Source organism: Rhipicephalus microplus, chromosome 1 (assembly GCF_043290135.1).
Source record: "Rhipicephalus microplus isolate Deutch F79 chromosome 1, USDA_Rmic, whole genome shotgun sequence".
NCBI lineage: Eukaryota > Metazoa > Arthropoda > Arachnida > Ixodida > Ixodidae > Rhipicephalus > Rhipicephalus microplus.
This window is the reverse complement of record NC_134700.1, coordinates 286,526,384-286,553,982: the sequence shown is the minus strand read 5'-3', so window position 1 is coordinate 286,553,982 and position 27,599 is coordinate 286,526,384. Positions and strand designations below refer to the sequence as shown.

The 27,599-nt window shown below is 46.7% G+C and overlaps 1 protein-coding gene across 2 annotated transcripts; it reads left to right on the top strand.

Annotated features, from left to right (window-relative positions):
• The first annotated feature begins 18 nt into the window (after nucleotides 1-18).
• Nucleotides 19-27,599, top strand: LOC119188312 (betaine--homocysteine S-methyltransferase 1-like). Of its 2 annotated transcripts, XM_037436286.2 has the most exons (8): nucleotides 19-437; nucleotides 18,392-18,530; nucleotides 19,189-19,307; nucleotides 20,144-20,335; nucleotides 21,316-21,463; nucleotides 23,756-23,938; nucleotides 25,540-25,771; nucleotides 27,310-27,599. In XM_037436286.2, exons 1-8 carry the CDS (start codon nucleotides 435-437, stop codon nucleotides 27,479-27,481), a joined length of 1,188 nt encoding a protein of 395 aa, XP_037292183.1. In that variant the 5' UTR covers nucleotides 19-434; the 3' UTR covers nucleotides 27,482-27,599. The 2 variants fall into 2 exon arrangements, with proteins under 2 accessions (XP_037292183.1, XP_075721180.1); XM_075865065.1 differs by lacking the exon at nucleotides 23,756-23,938.

The following is a 27,599-nucleotide window of genomic DNA, read 5'->3' as shown; positions in this document are numbered from 1 at the left end:
CGGTGTCGGCCCCTCCTCGTCCTCTGACACTCTCCCTAGTTTCTTTGTCCTGCTGGGTGGAGAAAGTAGGCTCAGTAGTGGGAAGGAGAAGGGGGGAGGGTGCACCGCGGAATCGCAGACCATTTCGGCACTTAGGCCGAGTTGAAGGGCAACTGTGTACGCGCGAGACGTGCACGGCAGCGTGGGCGCCTTTACTATACCGTCCCGAAGATAGATCGATAGGCTCTTCTTCTTTAGTGATGTCGCCACCGGCATGTGCACATGATGTGTGTGAAAGAGAGAGGCACCCCTCTCTCTGGGTGTTTCGGGCCGTGTGCACATCGTGCCCCTATTTAGGCGTGGTCCCGCGGGTGAGAGCGAATTCCTTGGTCCCACTGCTGGTGTAGGAGAGCAAGTGGTCCCTCTACTGCCCCGACTTCCCAACAGATACAGCTATGGTGAGCTGAACCCCGTGTTTCTCGCGAGGTTGCTTGGGTTATTTTCTTGTCCAAGTGTAGAGATGTTCACTTTTTTTTAATATTAGTTTACAAGGCCCGCCGTACGCCAACATCGGTGTTCCCCCTAATCTTATCGAGGAGAGACGCTATCCGGTCTCTAACATCAACAACCTCAAAGAGTGCTTCCGCTCGCGTCGCCATTCGGAGCCCTGTGAGAACCGAGTAATCGCTTGAACTCAGCTGCTGCTTTGAATGCATTGCCCGTGCTCGGCGAAGGCTTTGTTGTCGGCCTTTGTGTTGGCTTCCAAGATACTCGCAGCATCGACGTCGTTTGAACGATCCAAAGAGAAAATTATGAAATTAACGTGTATATTTTAATATGTTTTCATTCACTCCTCGTTAATCAAACGTCACTTTTGCGTGGGGATCGTCTCGAAGTTTATGACCCATTCATTCATGCATGTACATGTGATAAGCACACGGTACACTAACGAGAGGTTGTTGCCAGAGTCGCTCCACGTATCTTTGTGCCGGTGTGTCGCGTTTCTCGCAGTGCATTCCGCAATAAACCACCCGAGCAAATACGTAACGCTGAAAATATTCAAGTTAGTGGATACGTTACTGGATGAATCACGATGGCTAAAAAAACGCAGTCATTGCTCGACACGTGTCCGGTGACTTATTGCTTCCCGCGTTCCTGCATAATCCGCATGGCTTCCTGCATAAGTCGCTTTTTCGGGCGGATGGAAAATGCTTCCTGTCATGGCTGCGTCGACACCCCTTTGCTGCCCAAACCTTCGAAAGATGACTCTGTATTGTGTTTCAACTTAATCTGGCACCGAATTGGAACATACGAAGAGTGTCCCGGTGACCGTGATCAAGCCTGAACTTTCATGTGTAGCATGCAATTAAGTCATCGGTGTCGCTCCCGTCCTTCTAAAGCCAGTCGCTGGCCGCAGCAACGCAGCTCTCTAAAACTTGAGTTTAAAGGGACATTAAAGGAGAAACAATGACTTGGTTTAGATGGACAAACTGCACTCTTAAAATTGTAATGCTCCACGTTTCTCCATCATGAGTCCATTATTAGCGGAGAAAATCAAGGTGGATGTTTCATTTTTAAATTTCGCGCCAATGTCTTCGCGCGTGACGTAAGACATTTCAAAACGTATTTATATGTCTTCGTGGCGTTGGCCCGACGAATTTTTTTTTTCGAAACTTTGTATGCCAAGTCTATGACTCCCACAAACGAATATGTACTTCATTTTATCGATTAGAAGGTACGTAGGATCCACTACACGCATTCAAAACTTCTTACGTCACAGCGCGGCAATCTCAAGGTGGCGTTTCCACCCACATTTTCTTTTCGCGCGTTTTCTTGCTTAGCAAGCGTCGTGTCTCGGTAAGAGTTGTTTTCGGGATTGTAAAATTCTAGTTTACTTAATTCGCGAAAAATCGTTTGGCTCTTTAGTGTCCCTTGAGCGTAAGACTTGCAAATGGCAAGAAAGGGCAAAAACCACGGACATTTCGCAGTGATTTTCTATGTAGAAAACCGAGCTGACTTCCGTTGAGTCGTTCTATCAATGGAAAGTGAAAATGTGAAAAATAATGATAGAGAGACGGGTACTTTTGCGCAAAATAGACGATGGCTTCTCAAAGACTGGTATGGTGTATGGTTAAGCTTCGCAATGTAGCCTTGAGACATTTGCCCCGCCGTGGTAGTCTAGTTGTCAAGGTATTCGGCTGCTGACTCACAGGTCGCGGGATCGAATCCCGGCTGAGGCTGCTGCATTTTTGATGGAGGCGAAAATGCTGTAAGCGCGTGTGTGCTCACGGGGGACATGATCCTGTAGGGCTAAACTAAGAGGCAAAAAAAAGTAAGAAAGTCAGCCTTTTGCTCTTCATAATCGAGATAGTCATTTAACATAACATGCTTAAGTTAATGCCACCTCGTACTACAAAAATCTAGTTGTGGAACGTAAGCAGAACAAAGCAACTAGGACACGAATGAAACATTTTGAGTGAGTTCATGTTGGTTGTTTTGGTCATGATTGTTGGCGCAGTGCTCGTTTAATGAATGTGGTTCAGTTTGATTGAAAGAGTTGGAGCATTTGGCTCATTTTTTTTATTGGAAACTGCCTTTTGGAGTTCATGTTACAACGAGAAATCGCCCAATTTTCATTAGAACTGCTCTAGAAGTGGAAGATTATTATAGGCGTGTTTTATGTTTCCGCAAAATGTCGCCTAATTTCAGTTTCTGCATTTGGCTCTTTTTGAAGAAAACACCTCAATTGTTCTTCTCTGACAATGACGATCTGTTTGCAAAAGAGTCGAAGTCACTACTGTAATTCTTGAAGGTAAGTGGGGGCGCCGATGTGTGCTCGCGAGTGTGGGCGTATGAGCGCGTGGACGTATCGACACGATAAGAATGAACAATGCAGTACGTACCATTTCTCTCGATTGTATCGCAGCTTATTTGCCACCGAACTTCCAGTAGTGTGTTGTTGCCTGTTTAGGAAGAAGGGAAACAATTTAGAGTACCACGTGTTTCTCAATAAGATAGCTCCCCAACTGTCCTAGTCCCGAACATAACAATGTATTGAGGGAGCTCTTAGTGGCGCATGTTGATGCACGTTCACAGTTCCCTTTTCGGCACAAGTGAGCAGAATCACCAGAACTGAGGACGCGGGACAGAGCGTCACCAAAAAAGTTGTTAGTGGTCCTCTGTCCAGTGTCATCCCTGGTGGTTGTGCTCTTTCGCTCCTTAAAAGCAACTATTCAATGAGGGGTATACAGCACGCTTGCGATAACTAAATCCATTATGCACTTGCCTCCTATATGAGCCGCAAATCTTTCACCATAACTTTTAAAAAACAGTCACACACACACAAAAAAGAATGCACAGTTTTAAGTGACTTAAACATTTAACTGGTCATAGTATTTCCAGCATGCATGATTTCTCGGACTTAAGTACATCTGTACGCCTGTTGGAAGCAACTATTTGAAAACAGAAAAAAAAAGAATCATTAAAACAGGATGGCAAATGCCCTTCAACGTGTCTGTTCGATCCCGTACACATTAGCACATCTTTAGTTTCGTAGTGGCCCAAAATGTACATATGGTGTTAATTATATTGTAACGCACAATCCAGATGGTGTAAGTATAACCACGGTCCCTCAATACACCATGGTATAACTATTTGTTGGGGTTAACGTATGCCTGAAAAGTAAAGGGAAAAATGTAGCAGCGTTCCTAACAGGCGACCCGAAAAAGCAATCAATCTCCGAGAAGTTCTCAAGCGCTGCTCCACTTTTTTTTTTTCTCGTCAAAATCCCGTGCTGAGGAGGCGCGCATCAATCCCGGTCTTCGGGCTGCTGGTCTCTGGTCTCGGGGGGGGGGGGGGGGGGTTGCACTTGCGCACGTAGTTTGAATACCGCGTCTGTCTTGCGTCGATATCTAAACTTTTTATCGTGCACAATACCTTCAAGACACACCACAAGAAATGAGCGGGTTTGTACGGCCTTCCGTGATGCACACCTGCATGCGGTCCCACGAACTTGCCGTACATTCTTTTTTTTTCTTGTCGGGGAGCTTCGGCTCGACTCAGCGATTTGTTGTAGTCGGGAATTGCTTATCTTGTCGTACCCTTTGTTAACCTAAAACGTCCGAGTCGAATACTTGCAGAAAACTTGCATGGCAAGTCAAAATAGATTGTTGCCGTCTGCTGAGTTATCGTTCGCGCTAGCCGAGTTCATTATCATCCAGACAACTGACTCTTTATTTCGAATCGGGTACGTTCACTTCTTTTTTGTTGAAACTGCCTACGACAACTCTATTTGCCTTTAATAATACTATCCGAGGCTTTACTCATGCGTCCCAAACCCACGATAAGATTATGAGAGACGCCGCGTTGGAGGACTCCGAGAATTGCTATCATGGGGTGTTGTTTAACGTGCGCTGACAGCACACGGGTTTCTGCTATTCTGTCTCCATCGAAATGCGACCGCCGCAGCCGGAATCGAACCCACGACCTTTGAGTCAGCAGCTGGGCACCTTAACCCCTCCTCCAGCGCGGTGGACCTCATTTGGCTTTATTTATTTTTTATTTTATGTATTTATTTGATACCCACAGCGCCATAAGGCATTACAGGGGGGAGGAGAATACATGATTACAAGACAGAACACAAGCTCAATTTGCGGCAAGTGCAGTACAGCCTATCCAGATAGTAGGAAGTACACTGAATATACAACATAACGGAGATTGACAAAAATGTACGAAAAATGCCAGCGAGTAACATACACTAAGACGAAAACAAATATGTGTACCGCCCAACAAAACACCCGTCATCAACTGAACAATTTATTGATTGATTTGTGGGGTTTAACGTCCCAAAACCACCATACGATTATGAGAGACGCCGTAGTGGAGGGCTCCGGAAATTTTGACCACCTGGGGTTCTTTAACGTGCACCCAAATCTGAGCACACGGGCCTACGATGCATTTCCGCCTCCATCGGAAATGCAGCCACCGCAGCCGGGATTCGAACCCGCGACCTGCGGGTCAGCAGCCGAGTACCTTAGCCACTAGACCACCGCGGCGGTGATCAACTGAACAATTCACTCGACTTTAACAAAGGAAAAAAATGAATCACCACCAACAGCGACAACGATCGCTGAAGGTAATCGATTCCACTGGGAAACCGTTTTAGGGAAAAAAAAAAGAATTACTGAAAGCTGCTGTCTTACATCGGTACTCCTTACATCGTGCTTTGAACTGTAATTAAGGAAGCAGTGTCGACCTGCCATAGAAATATCGTTATATCCTTATCCAAAAAGCGCGTATAGATGCCATCATTTTGGAACTTTGAGCTTTATTCGGACCAAGTGAGCATACGTGATGGACGGCTCGCACACTGCACTGAGCAACACTGCAGATAACAGGCGCACGGCACAGCAAGGGTAATAGCTAAGCGGTTCAGGGGGGCAGCGGGCCCAGCGACCAAGCGCGACGTTAACTGCCAGTGACATGCGTTGTTGCGGAGCTAGAGGGCCGTTCACCCGCTCATTTCGCTTTCACACCGAAGCATTCGCAGCGGACGAGCATGCGAGCGTTCTTTAAGCGGAGCCTCTGCTCGATTGACAGTCACTTCAACCTTGTTCACCAGGTGTACCATTAGTGGTCTCTGCTGCCACAGGCGGAGCATCCCTCGGCTATTACTCTTCCTGCTGTCTTCAGCTCCTCTGCCCCAACCGCTCCCGCGATGGGTCCACTGGCCCGCTGAGCCACTTAGCTATTTCTCACTATTAACAAGGGGCATCGTATACACACGTCGTTCCACCCGTATCCAAAGGTCACGTGTAAAAAGCTTTATCGGAATGGGCGTGTTGGTGCGGCATGATTATGAGCGCGAATCAGCACGATCCCGACAGAAGGGGACAGTATAGATAGAACACACAAGTTCAGGGCTCTGTGTACTGTATTCCGTTTCCTCCTGTCGATTGTGGCGATTTGCACTCATGGAGCTTTATCGGGCCGTGTATCATGATTGGAAATCTTCTTGGATTTCCGCATTACCCCTAATCTTTGCGAATTCCCCTAGCAGGCGTATTCTGTGCGCCACTCTATTATTGAAGTATCTTATTCTGATTCCGCGTGTATAATGAAGGACAGTCATTTCCACTGTCATCAAATAAACCGCGTTTCTGAGGCTCAGGACGTACATGGCGATCCGTTGTTGTCAAGTTGCTGGGCTAACTAAATAAAAAATATAGAATAAATCCACTTAATCAACCAGCTAGAGCTATTCAAATGATATTAATTATACTCCTCATTAATTGAAACTGATCAATTGATTATGCTTCAGCTGGTGAGGGGTGCGGACGCTTCTTTTCCGTGTACTTCCCTATATGTGCGGAAAGGCGTTGGAATGCGAGTAGCATATCTTGTATAGATCAAATATAGCAGCTCTGCTGTGGAAAGTCGCAGAGGCAGAAGCATCAGTTATATATATATATATATATATATATATATATATATATATATATATATATATATATATATATATATATATATATATATATATATATATATATATATATATATATATATATATATATATATATATATATATATATATATATATATATATATATATATACTGTTGTGACTCGGGGTGCTGAGTCGTATCCCACCTCTGCCAACAAGTTGTTGCGGGTCGGAAGGAAGGTCGCTCTGGAGGATACGAAAACAAAACCCGGTCTCTTGTGGTAGCGTGGTGTAGCTTCGGGTTGAGGAAACGAGCGCTTACAAGATGGGGATACGAAAAAACAAACAGGTTTATGGCACTATTTACAAATATTTACAGCATGAGGTTAAGAGTTCACAAACCACGAGCGTGGTGGTTGAACCATTACATGGTTCAGAGCCTTCACAAACTACGAACGTGGTGGTTGAACCATTACATGGTTCAGAGCGACGTCCCGCACTCTGCAGCGTCCTTATAAGCCCTGTCGGGCTCCTCCTTCTTGATGGGAACACCAATCACACACACACAACTGGTGAAAGGTACGAGCATGCACGGCGCACGTGAACATCCAATTTTGAGTCGAGATCACTGCACTGAAAGGTGGCGCCAGAGGGGCTCTTGCTCGTCGTGTGTGTCGCTGGTCGAGGGGTCCCAAGCTTCGGACAGCAGACATCAAACGGTCCGCCAATCTGTCCGCTCAATTAGCAGGGCACTTTGTGGCGGCGGTCGCCGTTTCTTCAAAGGAAGACGCTGTCTTTGTGATCCTCTCTGGAACGGCTTACAGCTTCGTGGCGACACGACGTCTCATCCTCCGGCTAGCAGGGACATTACCTGGCGGGCATAGGCAGCCGACCAGTCGGCTACCTCTTTGAGGATTAAAAGAGCGCCGCTCCCCCGTCATCTCTGGACGCTGGTTCCGAGAAAACTGGGTTCTAGGCGTGGGAACGCTGCCCGGCTACGCTTCTCAGCGACAGCATGGCGCCTACTGATGGCGGTCATAACAATATATATATATATATATATATATATATATATATATATATATATATATATATATATATATATATATATATATATATATATACACGGTGAAAAGCTAGCGGCTAAAGAATCAAATTGAGTATTCAATTTTCCCGAATTAATTTCTTTTTATCGAGCTCGCCCTCTGTCATAGACTGTATAGAAACAAAAGCGCGGAGGCCCATGTCATGTAAGAAATTGAGTCTACCGGACTACCACAAGCCACCGTAGCGACCGCAAGCTAACGCCGATAATGAACTGTCTCTACGATTCCGTTCTCAACATTTGGCAGCTCAACAAATCCTAATGTGATTTAGTAGTTTGACCTTGTTCGCAGTGTCTTCGGGCGTAAGACATCAGGCCCGGTCGTGTGTGAGTGTTATTATGGCCGTCCCCGCCTGAAGATTCTTAAGAGCGACTACCTAAAGCAGCCCCGCCGTGGTGGTCTAGTGGAAAGTACTCGGCTGCTGACCCGCAGGTCGTAGGATAGAATCGCGGCTGCGGCGGATGCATTTTCGATGGAGGCATAAATGCTGTAGGTCCGTGTGCTCATATTTGTGTGCCCGTTGAAGAACCCCCAGGTGGTCACAATTTCCGGAGCCTTCCACTACAGCGTCTCTCATAATCATAGGGTGGTTTTGGCATATGTTAAGCCCCACATATAGATCTATCTATCACTATCTCAAGCCGAGAAAAGTTACCCATAGTTGTGACGGAGCTGAAAACGTTGGCTGATAACCTCGTCGTAAACGCGCGCGAAATGTTTCTAAAAAAAAAAAAAGAGATCACCGCGATACCTCTCCTCCAACGCTGACTGTACGTCAACGTCACCATCGGTCTCTTTCTGTGTCAGCTGCAGGACCAAGGCTTCTCCGAGTCTCCTGCGAGCTAAATCAGTTAGCGAATAAAAATTTTAATAATGGCGTAACATAACCTATCATCTTACCGTTCCCGTCTACATGCACATTTCTTTAATACTCATTTCACTTCTAGCATACACATCTTTATTGTTTTTCAGCGTAAAAAGACTCGCAATAACAACCACAAGTAGGCAAAACATGTGCAACACACTTTTCCCGAATAAAGATTCCCGGCTATACCACTGCTGAAGTTTACCACTTAATTAAACGAAGGTGTCACGCTGCTGATTCCGCCAACGCGGGTTCTATTCCTGGCAACGGTGGCTAAACGCAAGAATACCAGTGTACTTGAACTTGAGAGCCATTTAATTAAAAAAAATTGCCCGCAGCTTCCCTCGGGGGAACACTGAGGAGGATGCGGAAGCATATAATTGGTTAACGGGGTGTTAAAGTGCGACTTACTTGGGTCGATGGCTAAATTGGTTAACGTGGTTGTGAAATGGGGTGTTAAATGAGTGAACACGTACGGCACGTATGCGAAAGGGCGGTGTTTTATTTATTGCGACGAACCAACGGACGAGCGGCAACTGAGCGAGCGAGCGCCGACCTTGAGTATATATACAGCGCGACGGTGCATGCGCTGTCAGCTGTCAAATGTTCTCGAAGGAGACGCGCGCGCGCGGCACAGATGGCGACGGCGCGACGGTGCATGCGCTGTCAGCTGTCGAATGTTCTCGAAGGAGAAGCGCGCGCGGCACAGATGGTGGGCGACGGCGCGACGGCGCATGCGCGCGCGTCAGCTGTCGAATGTTCGAGAAGCGGTGCGGACGGCGCGGACGGCGCGGACGGCGCACTACAAGGCGCGAGTATAAGATGCTTCCGCATCTAATATGTTGAACGATTTTGAGTACTTCGTACTCAACTATGGGAGAGCACTGAGCCGTCCCGCTAAAACAGTTTAGTGGCTGGTAACAGAGTTAGACACATGCCTGAATACACAGGCATGGTTCAGTGTGCACCGACGCTCGCGTAGGTTTTAAATAGCTAACTTTACCGTACAAGCTCATGTTTGTGTTACTGGTTTCCGTACCAATACTTTACCTTCCTGGTGCATTTAATGTGAAACTTTGACCGTTTTAACTCGGACACATGTATGCTTTTGAAGTGCAACAAATAACCTTATACTTGATGAACGCGTGAATATTGCAGTAGCAGAGAACGAGTGATTATTGTATCAGACGTAATGAATTAGCTCAACTAAGGCGGTGCGGACGGCGCGGACGGCGCACTACAAGGCGCGAGTATAAGATGCTTCCGCATCTAAAAAAGAAAATCCTACGCAATAAATATTATACTAGAGTCCCCCACTACAGTTTTTATCGCAACAATATCGTGATTTTAGCATAAAGACGGTACGGATAATTGTTTCTTCAGCTGAAATAATACCAGCCTCGAGTAACTGTAAAACAATGTAACAAAAAAAGCAGCACATGCGTATTACTGTGTAACTGCCCAACAGAATAAAGTGTTTCGCTCTCTACGGCAGTCATTACGCAGAAAATATCGCGCACTGTTCAATAGGTAGATTTGAAAGGGTGGCATGGCATAAGCCATGGACGCAACATATAGCGCGGATGCAGCAGACACGCATGCTTCTTCAAGAGCGTAAACAGTCTCTGCTCTGCGCAAGAGGACGTCGTCTGGCACGCGCCGAGCTGGGCAAACATTCAGTGCCGAGCAAATAAACCTCGCGTTCGACATCGATGACATCCGGCTACTGATAAAAGAAGAGATTACGCGAGCTGTTATCTACGTCGCGTTCTTTTCCGCGGCAGATTTCGAAGGGCCTCGGGAGCATTGCAGTCGCCGAAGAAAAAAAGCAAGCATCAGTTCGCAATGTTGCACCGGGCTAAAAGCTTTTATTATTTTTTGGCGCCAAGTTTGATTAAGTTTATCAGCGTATTCCTGCGCACTGCGCATTGAGACTTGTTAGAGATGGTGAGCCCACTTTTGTACGGGAATTGTTTTTCTGACGTCTACGTCCAGCATTGACTAATAAAAAAGTAAAGACTGGTGATATTTGGGTGATCGGACTAAATTGAAGCGTTTTGCAAGGTGTTTATGTAAAGAGACACTAAATTAAAAAAAGTATTTTCTTCGCATTAGTGTGGGAGGCCAAGCTCGTCCTCGAGGGTCTGAAAGACCAGCGACAACTCGGCGCCAGGGCCAAGAGGGCAGTCGAAGCCAGAGGGTTCCTGGACTAGGGAACCCTCCCATCCTAGGGTGATACCTGACATCGCTCGGAACGCTGTTTCTAAATGAACGTTTATTTCTCTTTCTCTCCTCGCAGTAGTAAATTAGGATTCCCCACTACCAAAAGCACCACATTTAAGCTAGTTATATTAGGGGAAAAAACAAACAAAGGAAAAGCCACTCCCAGCCATGTAGCACGGTTCTTACCGAGAGATGATACTTGGCAAGCGAGAGAGCACCGCGATAAGAAAAATACAGGGGCTTTCCCAATGCCACCTAGATATCAGGCCCGCTCACTGCCACCGTGACGTCACGCGCCTTGAGTGCAGGCGAGCGCACATGGGGGGGGGGGGGGGGGCTGTGAAGCCACTGCCAACCTCCGTCTTCCGTCAAAAGATAAAACGTTCGCAGCCAGTTTCACATGTGTGGTACGACAGCTTAAGTCAGCCCTTTGTGTCTGGATTGGCACTTGTTTAACTATTCTATTGCACTTGAAATTCTTTGGAGATTCATTTGTAAGCATTTGTTATTCCATCTGGACGTAGGAAAATATTGCGCGCTATCCAACACGCGACCGATTTATAATAGTAAAGTTTGGTGGCCAAACAAAGAGGCAAAATACGTAAGGTAAATCTTATTAATCACATCGCACATCGCAAGGTTTCCGGGAATTAGACAGATTTATTTTGGTTTGTTTTTTATTAAAAGGAGGCAAAGTGCACTTCAAGGAGCAAAGCGTCACATAGATGAGTAGCGTAGCGTAGCGTAGCGTACACACACACACACACACACACACACACACACACACACACACACACACACGCACACACACACACACACAAAGTTGTCCCATTATTTGCTAAGCTTCTGCAGTTTTATCTGCTGAGTGAGTGCGTTTGTTCTGTTGCAGTGCACGTTCATGGATCGGTGTAATTTGTATTCGTCCTGAAGTATTTAGGCTGGAAGTAAAGCTCAAACACACGAAGAAACATTTAACAGCTAGAGCGCTTTATCGCAGACTTTCTGCTATACATGCACCTTATTGAGAAGCTACGAAACAGAAAAATCAATGAGGTATTTACAGGCATTTAAATCCAGCTTAAAAGCAGCAGCACATATTCAAAAGACAATAGATCGGGCGAACGTACTGAAGAGACCGGTGCACAATTATAATATCGCCAAGAAATGATCGGAGTAGCGGTAAGGAATACTACGTAACAGCTGCCCGACACCCCGCACAAGCCCTCTTTCCCTCATCTAAACAAAGGGACCGGCGGTGTTACAATAAGACCGAGGCACTATACGCAAATAGCGAAATGTCTACCGACCCTGAAGGAATAATGCTCGTTTTGAGGATACATTGCCACGCGGCGACTTTTGCTTTATTTTTATGTATTTGCGGTGCGAGCAGCGGAACCTGAAACGCGGCAGATTGAGCGGAGCCTGAACCTGCATATATACTTCGTTTCATCGTCATTTTCAGCCAAGCAGAACGCGTCTCGCCAAATGCGCTCGTCAAAAACGCTAAATCTATGCAGTTTCATTAGCACTATCTCGGGATGGTACGTTATCGCGGAGTTGAGTGCCAGAGCCGATCAGCTAAAACTGCTCAAGGTCAAGGCTTCCGCTAACAGTTCGGAAGCGTACGTGGCACCATTTCACAGAAAGAACTCAACGTACTAAAGGTGGGGACTTTAAAACAACTCATAATCAAGTAGTGTACAAACACACATACCTTCGAATCACGGAAAGAACGGTACGGAAAACACTAGAACCTTCGGCACATTGTCAATATCTGTGGCAGCTGGGTCCGCCGCAGCACTACCCAATTGCGAGAGCTTGCAGCTGGTGTACGTACGCTACGCGAACATTCAGCGAACAAAGCACTTCGCATCAACCAGCAGCACTTCACATACGCAGAAAAGCACGTTCATCTTCATGTATGGTCGCCAAAAGAAGCACCAGCACTCCACGAACAGGCTTAGCAATCCTGCTATCTCGAACGGCGTCTACTCGGCAGGAGACGAGTATCAGAACAGAGTGACGTCAGAGGCCATGCCCGGCCTAGTGAGCAGTCCTGAATTATTTTTAGGTGTCATTGGCTTACCCCACATTGAAGTTCCCGCCCCACCTCGTTTCGACGTCATTTATTTTGACGGCTATGACGGCTATTAAAAACAGTTTACATTGCACTGTGCTGTATTGTATTGTATTGCATTGTAATGTATTGTACTGTAATGTGTTGTACATCGTACTCATCTCGATGAAAGCGGCCAAATTGCTTCAAAAACAAGCCCGCGTACAGAAACGCATTCATCATAAACGCAGGAGCTTTAAAACGCTTGCCATGGAAGTTACTTCCGACTAATCACAATATAATCAGCAATGTCGTACAACAAGCCTCTCAGCTGATGACACTTTATGAGTGACATGCTATACTTTATTTAGCCGACTCTGAGTAAACAAAGCTCAGGCACCGGGCTGCTGGGCTGAAAAACGCGGGACAGATTCGGGCCACGGCGGTCACATTTCGAGGCATGGCGATATGCTATACTGAGCAATGCTCGTGTACGCCAAAGAACCCTCGGTGACCGATCTTATCGAGAGCCCTCTACTACGGCGTCTCTCGGGGCCAGAGTTGCTCTGCGTCGTTAAAGGCAATAAACGAAAATAAACAAACCAAACCAACTCCGATGTTCAAGGCCGGGAGAACTCTTTCGAAGGGGTTGGATTTCTGGTTGGGCGAACGCCATTTCAGCATGACCACAGGCCCTTTTCTCGGAACACTTTGCAAACGGAATGGCCGAGGGTCTCACACGTTTCTCCCTTCCTGCTGTGTGCGGGTGTTTTTCTCAAAAGAAGAACGCGATCTGTTTGGTGATATGCATCCAAAGGCTCATTGCTGCTTTCTAGTCCTGTTGCAACTTCAACGAGTCTTCAGTGGAGGTTGCAGAAAAAGAAGCTTCAGCTCTCCTGATCCTCGATAAAAGGAAAGAAAAAAATAGAAAAAGTATGTGCCACCCACCTTCCGACCCCCTCCCTTATTTGCTACCCTTCAGGTTCCGTCATCCTTACGCTGAACAGATCAACGCGTGTTGTATGGTGATCGCTGAACAAAGGAGTGTCGCCGGTTTCATTAGAGCCCGGGAGTCCGTGAAAAAACACTGAACAGGCGTTTGATCAATTTTGCGATCACAGCTTCATTTTCAAACATATTATTCTACAATTGCGAATACCCCCTTTTTTCGTCCCTGAAGCGTTGCTTCATATCTTTCTTCGAGAAATTAACCACCCGATTCACTTCCAGTAATCAAGTTCATATATTTATGCGAATATGCATGGTTTTACTCCATTGATGCAGCATGAGTGTTGTTTGGTAGTTGGCAAGTCTAGCATACTTGTGCAAGGAGCCCGTGTGATGTGAACTATGGCCTGATATGGAAAAGCTTACCAAACGCTCGCTCCTCCTCTCGGCCGACTGCTGCATTATCGATTCCTTCAGTTTGTTTAGGAGCGATACTTCATTTTCTTACTTGGTTTACTTACAGAAAGGCAGAGAAGCCGGCCTGTGCGATAGTATGCTCTAGCCTGCTACTCTACAGCGGAGGAGGGAAAACGGGAGAAAAAGCACGTTATTCTTGGCCCATTTTCAACAGTGGGTTACTGCCATATATTATACAGCATCACCATTAGCATCGTAACAACAATAATAAAGAACACTATGGCGCCAGTGTAAATTGTCCAGCTTGACCCGCTGTGGTCATGGGGAGCCGTTTACATCATTAAGAAGGCATAATTACGCGGGGAGACCCGGCAAAATTGAAGGGTAGCGGCGCGGCGCTGGGGCATGTCCTCAACATCGTTGCGAGCTAAAGGTAAGGCCATGCGCTTTACAGAACTGTGTTGCGCTGAACTTTGTTTCCCTCTTGGCATGTGATCGTTATGGGCGGTGACGACTCGGTTCTTAACTGTAGCAAAAGTGCGTCGCCACAAGTAATCGGTATATGCTCGAAAGGGGCTATCTCAATACTCATGGCTCCTTTTTGTGTATATGTAGCCGGTTAAATAGAGGGTGGGCGTTGCTTAGACGCTGATTTTCGAAGCCACCTTCGAAACTTGAGGATAAATGAAAAACTGATGGTCATAGTCACGAGAAAGTTATGCCAAATGGTAATGAAAGCAATGTTTGTGCCCAGTAAGAAGTGTATAACATATTGTAAGCAGCATATTGAGGATGTCTTGAGAGGTAATTTTCAAGGCGAAAAGGCAATCCGGTTTGTCTGGCATATCAATCTGTCTTGATCCGACATAAATGTACACAGAACATTTCCGCATCTGTGCTCTCATCCTGTTTTGGTTGCTTATTCGCTATTTTAGATCATGCATAGTAGGCGTCGGCGCACACAAGAACATCATGCGGTTGAACTTTCGTGCATGTTGTCGTGAACTCGCTTGTAGATCAAAAGAAGCACTTTCGCAACGGTCGCATCATCAGCTGTCACATTTTCCACGACGCCCACAAAATGTTATCGTACAGCTGCGAGCAAAAAAAAAAAAAACTCAAACTGCAACAGGCGAGACATGGCTGACAACGTGACATGCTGTCAGGCATTGCCCGTCGTGACAGTTACACGCTAGCTTACGTAACACAGCCAGATTAGGGTAGATAAAACTGGTCTGACTTCGAGAAGCCGGCGCAGTCAGATGTTCTGTTTGACTCGGTGGTCAAGCCAGCTGCGTGAGCGATGATGTAGGCAGTGTTTTTGTAGATGGCTGAAACTAATAGATTTTATGCATTAAAAACGGAGGGTGGATGTTATAGTAAGCACTAACTGTGACCAATAAAGGACAGTGCCGAAGAGTTCCAGCTCGCTAAAAAACTGATAGTCATGTGGTGCGTGGAGCGTTACATATTTCGAGCCAGGTGATACTCCAGAGGGACATCTTCATGGTTACCATTAAATACTGTTATTCATTCACAGGTTTCGACTAGCTCTCCAAATGTCTGATACATTAAAGTAGCATGATATAATTAAAGTCAATGAAGTTTTACTTTTATAGCAACAATGGGTGCGACAGTTTTCCTTGTTGCATGTTTCTGCCGTGTATGTCATGTATCTTGCATTCACGTTATATTAAGTACCGTGAACATCCACCCAGCTATTTATACATAGTTCAACCAGCGAAGCGTCAGAGCGAAGGCGACATGCTGATGTTACATAGGCATCTTGCGGCAAAGTGCACGGGGGATTAGAGGCGAGTGAATTGCGCAAGGATGTTACATAATGTGTGCCCAGAGTCGATGAAAGAGCAGATGCATAAGTATCCAGCGGTTAATACCTATGCCGGTCATCAAGCACGCTATAGGCTTAGTTCCGCAATAGCAGCCTCACGTGTTAGGTTGACCTTTGGCGCGACGTACGGTATGAAGTAAACGTGAAGGCCTGATTACCCTGATTGCACAATTTACTTTTCGGAAAGCCGATTGGCCGAGGAACAGCCTAAATAGAATCTACTCGAGCCCGTCGATGGTAAGGTTACGCTTTTGAACTTTGAAACTGGAGATGTTTTGGACATGTCTCGCAGTACAAAGCTTCACCCCGATGCATAGCTCACTGGGCCAGCTTTGTCAGAAACAAAACGAGAAATAAGAGAGAGAGAGAGAGAGAGAGAGAGAGAGAGAGAGAGAGAGAGAGTTACGGCGAGAGACCTAGATAAACTTTTATAGAGACGGTTTATGTGTTTCGCGCGGTAAATTTTGAACTGTTTATTCAAAATAATAAAGACCAAGACTTTATGTTGTATATAACGTCCAGAATTCCAGCATCGATTATCTTATTCATTTCGTCCTTAACAGAAAGTAAGTCTCAAGTAAGTACGCCTCTGATGATAGAGAATCTAGCCCTATTCATGTGTATTTAGTCAAAGCCCCCTAATCGTCTGTATATATTAATGCCGCTGTATCACCATCTGCGCTGATGGGTAGCATATCACAAATATATACCAGAGAGAGGGCACAAATCTTGTCTTCTGTTACAAACGCTACCGGATATTCAGGAATGCATTCCAAGCGAGGCACATGCGAACTTTGCATCCTGCTTGTTAATTTAATTTCCTGCGTAATAATTACTAATAAAGTAAGTTTCGATGACCCCGTCCATCCGTACAGATCAGGCTACGCTTACGGGGTTCAGCTCGGCTGTTGACCCGAACGTCGCTAGTGCCATCCCGGCCGTGGCGCTCGCATTTCCACGGAGGCGGATGCTATAGATAGCACTGTATTGTGCGATCTCAAAGTGCGTTGAAGAATACCACGTGGTCGCAATTTTCGGAGCCCTACTACGCCGTCGCTCATAATCATATCGGGGTTTGGCAAGTAAAACCTATAAATACAAGCTGCCTAGAAAACTTGATTATTGTTTTTAATAGCATTATTACGCGTTCACGGCTTCAAATTCATATTCAGAAACACGTAGTAAACGAACAAGCTGTTATCGTGCCGGCCGAAGTTCATACGCTGGTCTTGAATATAAACAATGAGGCTGTTACGTATGCGTACTATCGGGCTGCCGTGCGGAGCTTCGCTACATTGTCGCTACATCTCCTTGTACGACAAGGGTCCACCGAGTGATCTCTCCCGTGACACCGCTTATCTTCTCGCGCACAAATAAACGCACCCGAGGCGAGTCTCGAGTGTGTGCTTCCTCTTGCAATCGAAAAACAAACGCTGACGCGAGATTGAAATTTCGACACAGTGCTTGCGCACTTGTGTTTACGTATATGCTCGCAAAGGCACTTTCGGTGCAGGAGCGTTAGCCGCTAAGTGTTCATCTTAACGGACGTTTGAGGGCAGCGAACTCGGAGTCGCGCGTCGTCGATCACCTCAGATTGTCCTCACTGCGCGAGCTTATGCGCCGAGTGTCTAGGTTAACGAACCGTTCTCTACGTTTCAAAAAAGAAAAAGAAATAGACACGGATTAGTGCTTGTAGTCTGTACGCATGCGTCATACACTCACCTTTTTGATACGCACACGTTAAGCTGCGATAATAGCGCATCCTATACCCATTCAACACCAACGCTACGCAAACCCTATTCTAAACCTGCTAAGTGTTTGTGTACGCAAGCCGCTCCCAAAGATCCATTGCGACAATCTCGCGCATTCTCGAGATCATGCTAAAAAAGAAAAAAAAATGTGCCGGAGTTGTAGAAGCTGTAGCTTGGCTACGCTTACCTGTTTCTTGTTGCAGACTGCGAAGCCTGCGACTCGTGGAAGCAGCAGAAGCCTTCACCAGGTACTCTGTAAGGAAACACTTCATAGGGTTACGAGCACCTGCGCCCTATGCGAGACAATTCCGTCCAAGTGATTTTCTTTGTTGAAACCTGATCGTTTATAAGTATTCCCATTTCGAATCGTGCAATCAGTTGCGTACATAAATAGTAAGCAAGAAAGAGCACATTTGTACGTAATACGTGGCTGTGCAAACACATATAGATTCAATTCATTACACGGCCCTTCCAGTTTGTGGGATTTCCCCAGAAATATCCACGAAATACAGCCATTTTCACGACCGTATCTATCTTACTGCACCAATCCATATTTGTTTGTTCTCGTGCACATTGTTAACGTGAATAAAGTAGCACGTGAACACAAATAAGTTTTAGATGGGTAACTCGCTCGCAGTCACTATAGATGTCATTCTACTAGACTTCATCCAACTAAAGATCAACCTATAGAGACAGTTCTGCGGCTCTCTCGTAAAACAACGCTTCGTAATGACCCGTGCACTTTGACTACAGACCGGAGGAGGATTGCTGGAGCGCCTCGACAAGAGCGTCGTGATTGGAGATGGCGGTTTCGTGTTCGCCCTGGAGAAGAGGGGCTACGTCAAGGCAGGCCCCTGGACACCCGAGGCTGCCGTCGAGCACCCGGAAGCAGGTACGTGTACTTGGCGTATGTGCTTCGTAACCGCCATTTTGAGCTTCTCTAGTTTTAATGACTAAAGGAACAAGTGCGGTAGGTGCATACGAGGGAAAACGGTTGGGTTGGTGCATTCAGTGTTTCATGGCCCGATTAGCTTCAAGTCTTAACGCGTGAAAATAAAGAAAACACTTGTTTAGCAGTGCAAGAATGCGGCGCCCATGGATGAGCCGAAAGGGAAACCACCCCTACACATGCCATCCATCAAGCTGCTAAGTTTAATATATAGGAAATGTTTCTAATGCATGCGACAACAAGTCAGTTTGGTTGAGAAGTCAGAATGCGCCAATATAAGTCGTTGTACTTCCATACCGCGGAGTCAAATAGACTGTCTACTAATTATATAGGTCCTGTCAAACTGACCGGAAGCTAGTAGCGGGCGATACGAAATAAAAAAGTTTCTAGGAAACTAAAAAAACTGTATTAATGTTGAATCAAGAGAACGTCCGTGTTGTAACCACGGTTGCATTAGTGACCACTGGGCAATATTTACCGGTGTTTTGTCATTACAGGCCATCATTAGCCACCGGTCAGAAACACTGCTGAAGAGCTTATATATTCCTTTGGTTGCAGGTGCGCGATTCACATTTTTTTTCTTAACACATGCTCCTTGCAGTCCGGCAACTTCACCGAGAGTTCCTGCGCGCGGGCTCGGACGTGATGCAGGCGTTCACCTTTTACGCCAGTGACGACAAGCTCATCAACCGTGGCAACCTGGCCGGCAAGAACTTGACGGTACGTGCATCCCGTTCGACAGGCCCCGCATTCGTCAAGCATCTTTGAAGAGTCAATGATTCCTTAACTGAATGTGCACCATTTCGTTTGTTGCACCATTAAATGGGCTGGCACATCGTCTTGCACACGAATGAAAAGCCCCTTATTTTGTTACTTTTGTCCTTCTGAGTGGGTATAAACCACGGTGCTTACTCGGCAAAGCACCTAGTACCCGCAGAAGAATGACGGCGCCGAACAGAATCACCGGCCGTGTAATTCTTATCAACGAATTCAATCAAGGGTATGCTCTTGCTGATTCACGATAGTTCAAGGCACACATGGCGTTTTCCACAGAGTTAGAAACTTTCGTGTGGAATTGTGAATATCGAATTTTGGACAGCACAAGGGATTATATCGCAAAAAAATATGTCGAGATAGCAGACCAAACAGTAGATTGCCAAAAAAAAAAACTACATATAGATTGTGAAATATGTTGCAAGGTCCTTTTTATGCTTTCACGCGAATGTTTTGTTAGTTCCTGGTTCGCGATCTTCCCTGCTTGTCATGCTCCTTCTCGGTGAGAAATAAAACCCTGTATCTCGAGCAACTTTTTCTCCGCGTACGCGTATACTTATGTTTACTTTAAACAGTATCATACTGCAACATTGCACATTCATGGATAAAGTTTATCGAGCGTAACCACGTTGTCCATTACTCTGACCAGTGGCTAGCGTTGCTCACAGCTCACATCAAACGCAGGTTTTCCCAATTTCCGCTAATTATTTTACAATTGCATCCCCTACTGGCCATTCATTAAAGTCTCATTTGATTTGGGCTGTCGCCGTGCCTGGCTTCAGGGCGCTGACATCAACGCGGCGGCCTGCAGTCTGGCTCTCGAGGTGGCCAAGGAAAAAGACGCTCTCGTGGCGGGTGGCATTTCGCAGACGCCCTCTTACCTCACTGGACGTCCCAGGGCCGAAGTCCAGGACGTGTTTCGCAGACAAGTGGACGTCTTTGTCAAGAACAAACTGGACTTCCTTATCTGCGAGGTAAGTTGGGTGACTGCGATTTAAAATTTACCCCCCCCCCCGTACTTGTCATATTCGCCGTTCACAAGTGAAATAAATGTTGAGTAAGGCGTTAAATAGGTGGTTGGCTTTAACACTGATACATTACAACAACAGAAAGTGAACCACAGTATCCCTTAAGGTACTGTCGCCTCATCGTTATTGCTGTCTTCGGCGTCGTTGAACACACGAGGCGTAGTAAAACGATTTAGAACAATTAATTGAAACTCATTAGATCGCATGGCACTCAGGCTACTCAAATTTCACACAGGCCAACAGCGCGCGAGTCTCTCTCGTCCACGTCGCCGTTTTCTCTGACTGTCCACAGCAGAACGCGCGCCTCTCATGGAGGCGCTAGTGATGTTTTAGGATTACCATGTCAGGGAATTCAGCACTTAATGGTGTCAGAGTGAATTAACCAGCAAGTAGTATGAGGCATTCTTTATAATCGTTCGTGACTGTTTTGAGCTAGTTGGCCGGAAATATTGCATCTTTAGACGAGACCGTGGGAGCCAAAATACATTTCCCTAATGGTCAACATTCAGGTTTCAATAAAGATACAACATGAAGCAATATTGTCGGGCGTTGGGGTCAATCGATGCATGATTTGAAGATAAAAAATGGCAAATGGACACAGAAAAGTACGATGACAGGGGTCCAGCTTTGTCCTGTTGTCCTATTTTTTATCCGTCGTTTTATTTACCAATTTTGTTTTCTTGAATACCGCTTTAAGTATACGTAAGAAGGTGCAGCCGCAAAGGAAACCCAGTGGGCCTCTTCAGTCGGTTGTCTCGGTCTGCCAAGAAGCACCAGAGGGATTGCTCAACCAAACGCTGCCAATGAGCACTCCACACCTCCATTTACCATAGACGTACATTAAGCTAAGAAAATTCTGGCAACGTGTCGTCGCCACGGTTCACCGACAAATGTGTTACGTGTGTGCTCTTATTCTATGTCTGCAGTACTTCGAACACGTTGAAGAGATCGAGATGGCCATTGAGGTGTGCAAGAAGACGGGTCTTCCGGTGGTTGCCACCATGTGCATCGGACCCGAAGGAGACATGCACGGCATTTCCACGGGCGATTGCGCAGTGCGCATGGTCAAAGCTGGTAAGGGAATCCTCATTCAAGCTCGTTTCCACAGGCAAAGTCTCCGATGCAGCCCCGGTAGTATATCGTATGAGGGCGCGTGTTTTATTCCTGGCCACGGCGGCCATGTTTTCAAGGAGGTGAAGTTCAAAAAAATCACAGCATTCTGTGGAGTGAATTATGATATGTGGGGCGAAGTGTTCATCGGTCCTTCTGTGATTCCTTCTGTGATTTCGTCCGCTTATTCGTTCTTGCTTCCGTCCGTCCATGCGTCCATCCGTGCGCCCGTCCGTGTGTCCGTCCATCCATGTGACCATATGTGCATCCGTCCTTCCGTGCGCCCCTCCATGCGTCCATCAGTCCGTCCATCTATCGAGTGAACACTCCAAGTACAGCCACCTTGCATCTCTTTATCATGTATTTATCATATACAAGTGCTGTCATTCAGCGGACATATTAAGGACCGCTCTTTAGGGTATGTGCCACCAGTGGCTACATACACCATCGGAGGATGGACAGACCCACACCCTAAGGAGCTTCGCCCCTGAAAACATATGCTTAGATATGCCCCTGAAAACATATGCTCGTATTAGAGACCCCCAGGCGTGCCTCATTATCATATGGTGGTTTTGGTACGTAAGACTTTAGGAATCGTTATTATTAAGGCACTTCAATTCTTTGCCCAACGCGAAAATTGACCAATAGAGTTAACTTCACCGAGCTGAACCTTCGCACGGTTGATTCGGCGGACAGCCCGTAGAACGCGTGTTTGGATTGTTCAATGGTTTTGTCGCACCCGTGTTGGCGCTACTGCATTGGTTTCACAGTGTTTCGGCAGAAGAACCATTCATTTGAAGGACGTACGGTCGTGCCGCCATGTGTGTATATCTAAGGCGCTCGTCGTTTGCGACTTAGAGGAAAATATAGAGACGTGGGCTACAGCTGGCACGGCTCGGCAGGTAAAGTTTGCTATGCAATTCGCGGTTTTGCGAGGAATATTACCACGCCAGCCCAGTTTCATTTGATGTTATGAACCAAAGGAGAATGCTCGTTTCACCGGGGGTGGACAGGCGTTGAAGTGGCGGGCGGCATTGTTAAATGAGGGGAAGCCCAAATGCTAACAATTGGGACCTCTTGGTAGCGCGCATCTATATCTTCAAAAGGACAACAGAGAGGAGAGATCTCGCTTTGACTTCGCGTGGGGCGAAGGGCAAAGTTAACTTGCTCGGGATCGACGACATCCTAGCCAGTTGAGGGACTCACGAGTAATGTTGCCACGCCAGGCTGACGACATGGAAACAGAAGGCGAGTTGTAAACAAAGGGCCCTGGGACACTGCTGTAGCTGTCAGACTCGTGGCTCCAAAAATATATTTTAGAAAGCCGGCTCGAAAAGGGGCGGCTATGATGTAGACTGGAATAGCCCCGCCTCTTTTTTTTCGGGATTAAGATTTGGTGCACTCGTTGGTCTAAACAGGGCGAGGGGCTCGAACAATGGTTCCATCCCATACCATGACTGTTTATAAATGAGGTGTACGTGTGGATGAGGGGGAGCGCGAGCCGGGAATCGGCTGCCGTTGGGAACAGATGTGTTTTGACCTGATCTGATTTTACCATTGCCTTTTGCTTTTAATAAACAGTTTTGTTCTGGAGGTTCACCTCTCTTGTTGCAAGGTGTCTGCAGACGATCAGGAAGAGGCATTTCAAGTAGCGGGAAACGCCGAGCTTTGGACCAGCCTGAGACAGATGGGTAACTTATGGCTTCGGCGTCACACGGGTCATGCAAGAACTTATCATCACGCAATGACGTAACCACAGATTGCTGAAATTTCGGACGTCACAATTTTCGGTGATATTTGGTGATGCCTTCACATCTGATGACACAGTCGCTTGCTCAAATTTGGAATGGTCCCGGAGGCAATGCGAAACCAGGTTGGCTGCAGAAAGTTTGCAACGTCAACGATCTTGGAGGCAGTGCCAATCGATTTGAGGGACAGATCAAAGCGAGCTGGGTAGAATACGATTAGTACACCAATTGAGAAGGAAAATAATTAACATAATAAGATTGCTTTCGCCCTTGGGTCGTCTTAAGCGGATGCTTAAGGGAATATGCGGCATGGGTCGGTTGAAGAACAGTGACAGCCAAACATGCTACCATGCTCTTCGTGAATACATAACTGTTGTCATGAGGCCCGCAACCCAAAAATATTTGGGGGGGGGGGGAGGGGAGGGGAAGCCTTTTGGCTCCGAGTCTGGTTGGCATAGCAAAGCCCGACTGAATCCATAGTTTCTTCTTCCGCTCGTCACTTACCCAGGAGCCGATGTTGTGGGCATCAACTGCCACTTCGACCCGTTCGTGGTGCTCGAGGCCGTGCAGCTCATGATCAACGCCGTGCGCGCGGCTGGACTGAAGGCGCACTTCATCACGCAGCCACTCGCGTACCACACACCGGACGCCGGAAAGCAGGGATTCATTGACCTTCCGGAGTTCCCATTCGGTGAGGCATGCACTTGTACGCACTTGTGGCGACCCTTTCGTAGACACTTCGTTGTGCACCAAACTGAGTGCCAGCGGATGTAAAATAGCAAGAGCTCCCGAGAAACGAAGACCAGGATCAAAAGAGAAATGCAAGATTACGAAATTCGAGGGTGAAGCAGTTGGTTCACTAACTATAGAGTAACAGATTGTCTACATGCATGTAAGTGCTTTATTTTTGGGCTAGTTGAGAGTGTATTGTTGGAATTGAGCTACTTGGGACCTATTACTTACTTTTAAGTCGGTAGATCAAATGTGGACGTCACAAGATATGTACTATAGTAGCGAAAGTGCCTCGTGCGTCAAACGACCGATTTTGCGTATTACTCAAGCAATGAATATTAAATTTTTATCACGAAAGTGTTTTATGCCAGGGTTTATGACGGCTTCGCTGACGTATTCCTGTCACGGATATGACGTAAAATATATATTAGCAGATGGCAAAGAAAAACCAGAAAGAAAAACTTTGTCACGCGGCGTCGAACCAGACGCATTCCGATTCACAGAGCACGGCGCTAACCACTAATCCACGAAACGAACGTTGAGGAGCATATTCCGTTCACTTGTTGAGTTAGTTCACTAAAAACGCGCGAAAGTATCGGAGCTCTGAGGACCGCCAAACGTTGTGTGGTGGATGTAAATGGCTTGCCGTTAGCTTCAGTTTATTGCTTTAAAAAAATGTTACAACATCATAATACAGGTAGGGTCCCAAAGTAAGAAACTGTAGTGGGACCCATGGTTAAATATACAAATACACTGTATTTGTATATTTAACCATGGGTCCCACTACAGTTTCTTACTTTGGGACCCTACCTGTATTATGATGTTGTAACATTTTTTTAAAGCAATAAACTGAAGCTAACGGCAAGCCATTTACATCCACCACACAACGTTTGGCGGTCCTCAGAGCTCCGATAATTTCGCGCGTTTTTATTAGTAGCGAGATGGCGTGACGGGCTCGCGTCGGGAGCGCTCTGAAGGTCGTCGCCTCCACGGAGCATTCGTGGTCTCTCCTGCGCGATCGCTTATCAGACTCGTAAATCGGGAGAGGATGAAGGTCACTTCACTCGCAGCCGCGGCCGCGTTTACGAAAGGAGCGCGCTGCAGTCACACGACGAAGTAAGAATTGTGACAGTTATTTGCGCTTGTCCTGTGTGTACTTGTGCGCTCGTTTCGCGCCTCTTTCTGTTTGAACAGCACGCTTTAAGTGTCGAACCTGGGGAAACCCCCTAATTGTTTTGTGTTGGAAATAAATAAATGAAAATAAAAAAATAAATAAACTGTGACAGTTGTTATTCCGTGCTCGTCTTGTGTATGCTAATTTCGTGCGCGCTTTCTGCTTGAGGTGCGTGCTGCAAGTTTCCCGCTTCCTGTCGTTCTTCACGTGACTTTGCAATTCGTTGCTCAACTGCCTCTGTGAAGAGACGTTTCTCTTTAGTGCTGTACTGATTCCCAGACAGGGGGGATCAGCCACGCTTTTTTTTGCTCCCTCGCGTTTTCGTTAAAACGAGGTTGAGTGTTTTTACAGCCTTATAACGTGCTTTTACCTTTACGTACTGGCAGCCTTGGAGCCCCGCGTTTGCAGCCGTTGGGACATACAGCGCTACGCGCGCGAAGCCTACGAAATGGGCGTACGCTACATCGGCGGTTGCTGCGGCTTCGAGCCGTACCACGTACGCGCCATCGCCGAGGAACTGTCGGCAGAGCGCGGTGGCAAGCTGCCCGAGGCATCGGACAAGCACGATTCCTGGGGAGAGGGCCTGCGCATGCACACCAAGCCCTGGGTGCGAGCACGGTAAGAACGACTTTTCTCTGCATGGTTGATCAAGAACGACTTTTCTCTGCATGGTTGACCTGCATGGTTGACCAAGCCTTCGTAGCGTTGACAGAAATGTACGGAGTAACGATGCACCCATGTGGCTACATTATGCTGTTTTGTGTCTGGTTGCGGCTGAGTAGTCGAAGGCGACCCGCCGTGGAGCGATAGGTAATTGCATGCTGTAATACAGTGGCAAACTGTATAGGCCGTTCCCCGTGGGACTCTTGCCCCCTGGGACGTCGATATTGCTAAGTGGCACGTCTGAGTCATGACATCACGGAAATGAAAGTACGTTACTGGTCGTCGCATCGACCGACCACCAAAGTTGCACACACTGTACTTTGCCATTGCATGATTACGTTGTCAAATGCAATAACGTTGATTGTCCCTGAAATGCGTTCATGAGTCGCATTGCCGGTACGAAAAGTTCAGGTACAATGGAACCTGAGGGACTATACTATAGTATGCACATTTCTGGAGTCCTGGCGCACACTAATGAAATTCAAGCTTGAAAAAGCGCAATCTAAAAACGTACCGCATACTTTTTCTGACGCACTCGTGGCACTACAGGAAGAGCACTGCACGCTTAATCATGTACTGGATATAACACTAGCTTAGCCAAGAAAACTAGACACAAATGCCTAGGTTTCTTTTCTATAACCTGTACTTTACGCAGGACATTAGGATTGTACCGGAGCCCCCACTCCGTACGAACACTAACGTACGAGAAATGACAGTTCTTCCCATGTGCTATACAAATGTTATATAGAGCACATACACATTTTCCCCGTTGGCTAATCTATAGACTCGTCGTCGTTTGCAGCAGTTATGCGGTAGGCGCCGCTGACGCTAGACGCAACTGATATAAGGGAGGCACAGCACGCGAGGTGCTGTGCCTCCCTTATATCTGTTGTACATTAAGGCTGCATGGTGCGTGCGCATCTTCATGCACGCACGAGCTACATGTGACAAACCATTGGCGGTGTTGCGATAGCAAAGTGGCAGTGCCACCGGGAAAAAGTCTGTAAGCGCGTTACTACGCAATTGAAACGTTTAGAGTCGTTCTGCAAGACGTATGTGCTTTTTTGTTGAGCTATTCGTGAACATTGGCCTTATGCATTGCATTGCGAATCTCCAAATGTGAGACCAGGGCTTACATACTAGGTTCGGCGACCATATTGGCGTCCGCAGCGCTCAATGAAACTGCTAGAAAGCGCCAGGCGCGGCTTTCGAGCTTCTATTGCTGTTCATTGCACAGTGCCGATCACACCTATATGGATCGCACCATTAGTAATCAAGTCGGCAAAACGACAACCCTTGCGCTACTTAACGGAGGAAATAGCCGTTATAAGAAACGACATCGTGGTGTCAGAATAATGGTTTCTCGAATTACGTATTCAACATCGGCTCCTACAAGGCCTTTAATACTGGTGAGGTGTTCTCTTTAGATGTAAATGACCCTGTACATCAGCGTATAATTAACCGACGTTTTTCAATGTTTGAATTTGCTGCAGGGCATCGCGCGCTTACTGGGAGAACCTGAGGCCTTCCACGGGTCGGCCTTTCTCGAGCGCCTTTTCCCAACCGGACAACTGGGGCGTCACCGCCGGCAACGAGGAGCTGAAGCAACAGAAGGAGGCCACATCGACGGAGGAAATCAAGAAGCTGCAAAATCTGAAGAAGTGAAACGACGCCCACCGCTACTCTCTTTCTATTACTGCTGGACACCAAAGCAGAAACTAATCGCTGTCCTCCGTGAGGAGCAAAGTTTTTTTTTACCAAGAAATAAACGCGTCTTTACGGA

Coding starts and splice junctions, on each gene's coding strand:
- LOC119188312 (XM_037436286.2), top strand. Junction 21,464..23,755: donor AGTGCGCATGGTCAAAGCTG/GTAAGGGAATCC, acceptor TCACTTACCCAG/GAGCCGATGTTGTGGGCATC. Junction 23,939..25,539: donor CCTTCCGGAGTTCCCATTCG/GTGAGGCATGCA, acceptor ACGTACTGGCAG/CCTTGGAGCCCCGCGTTTGC.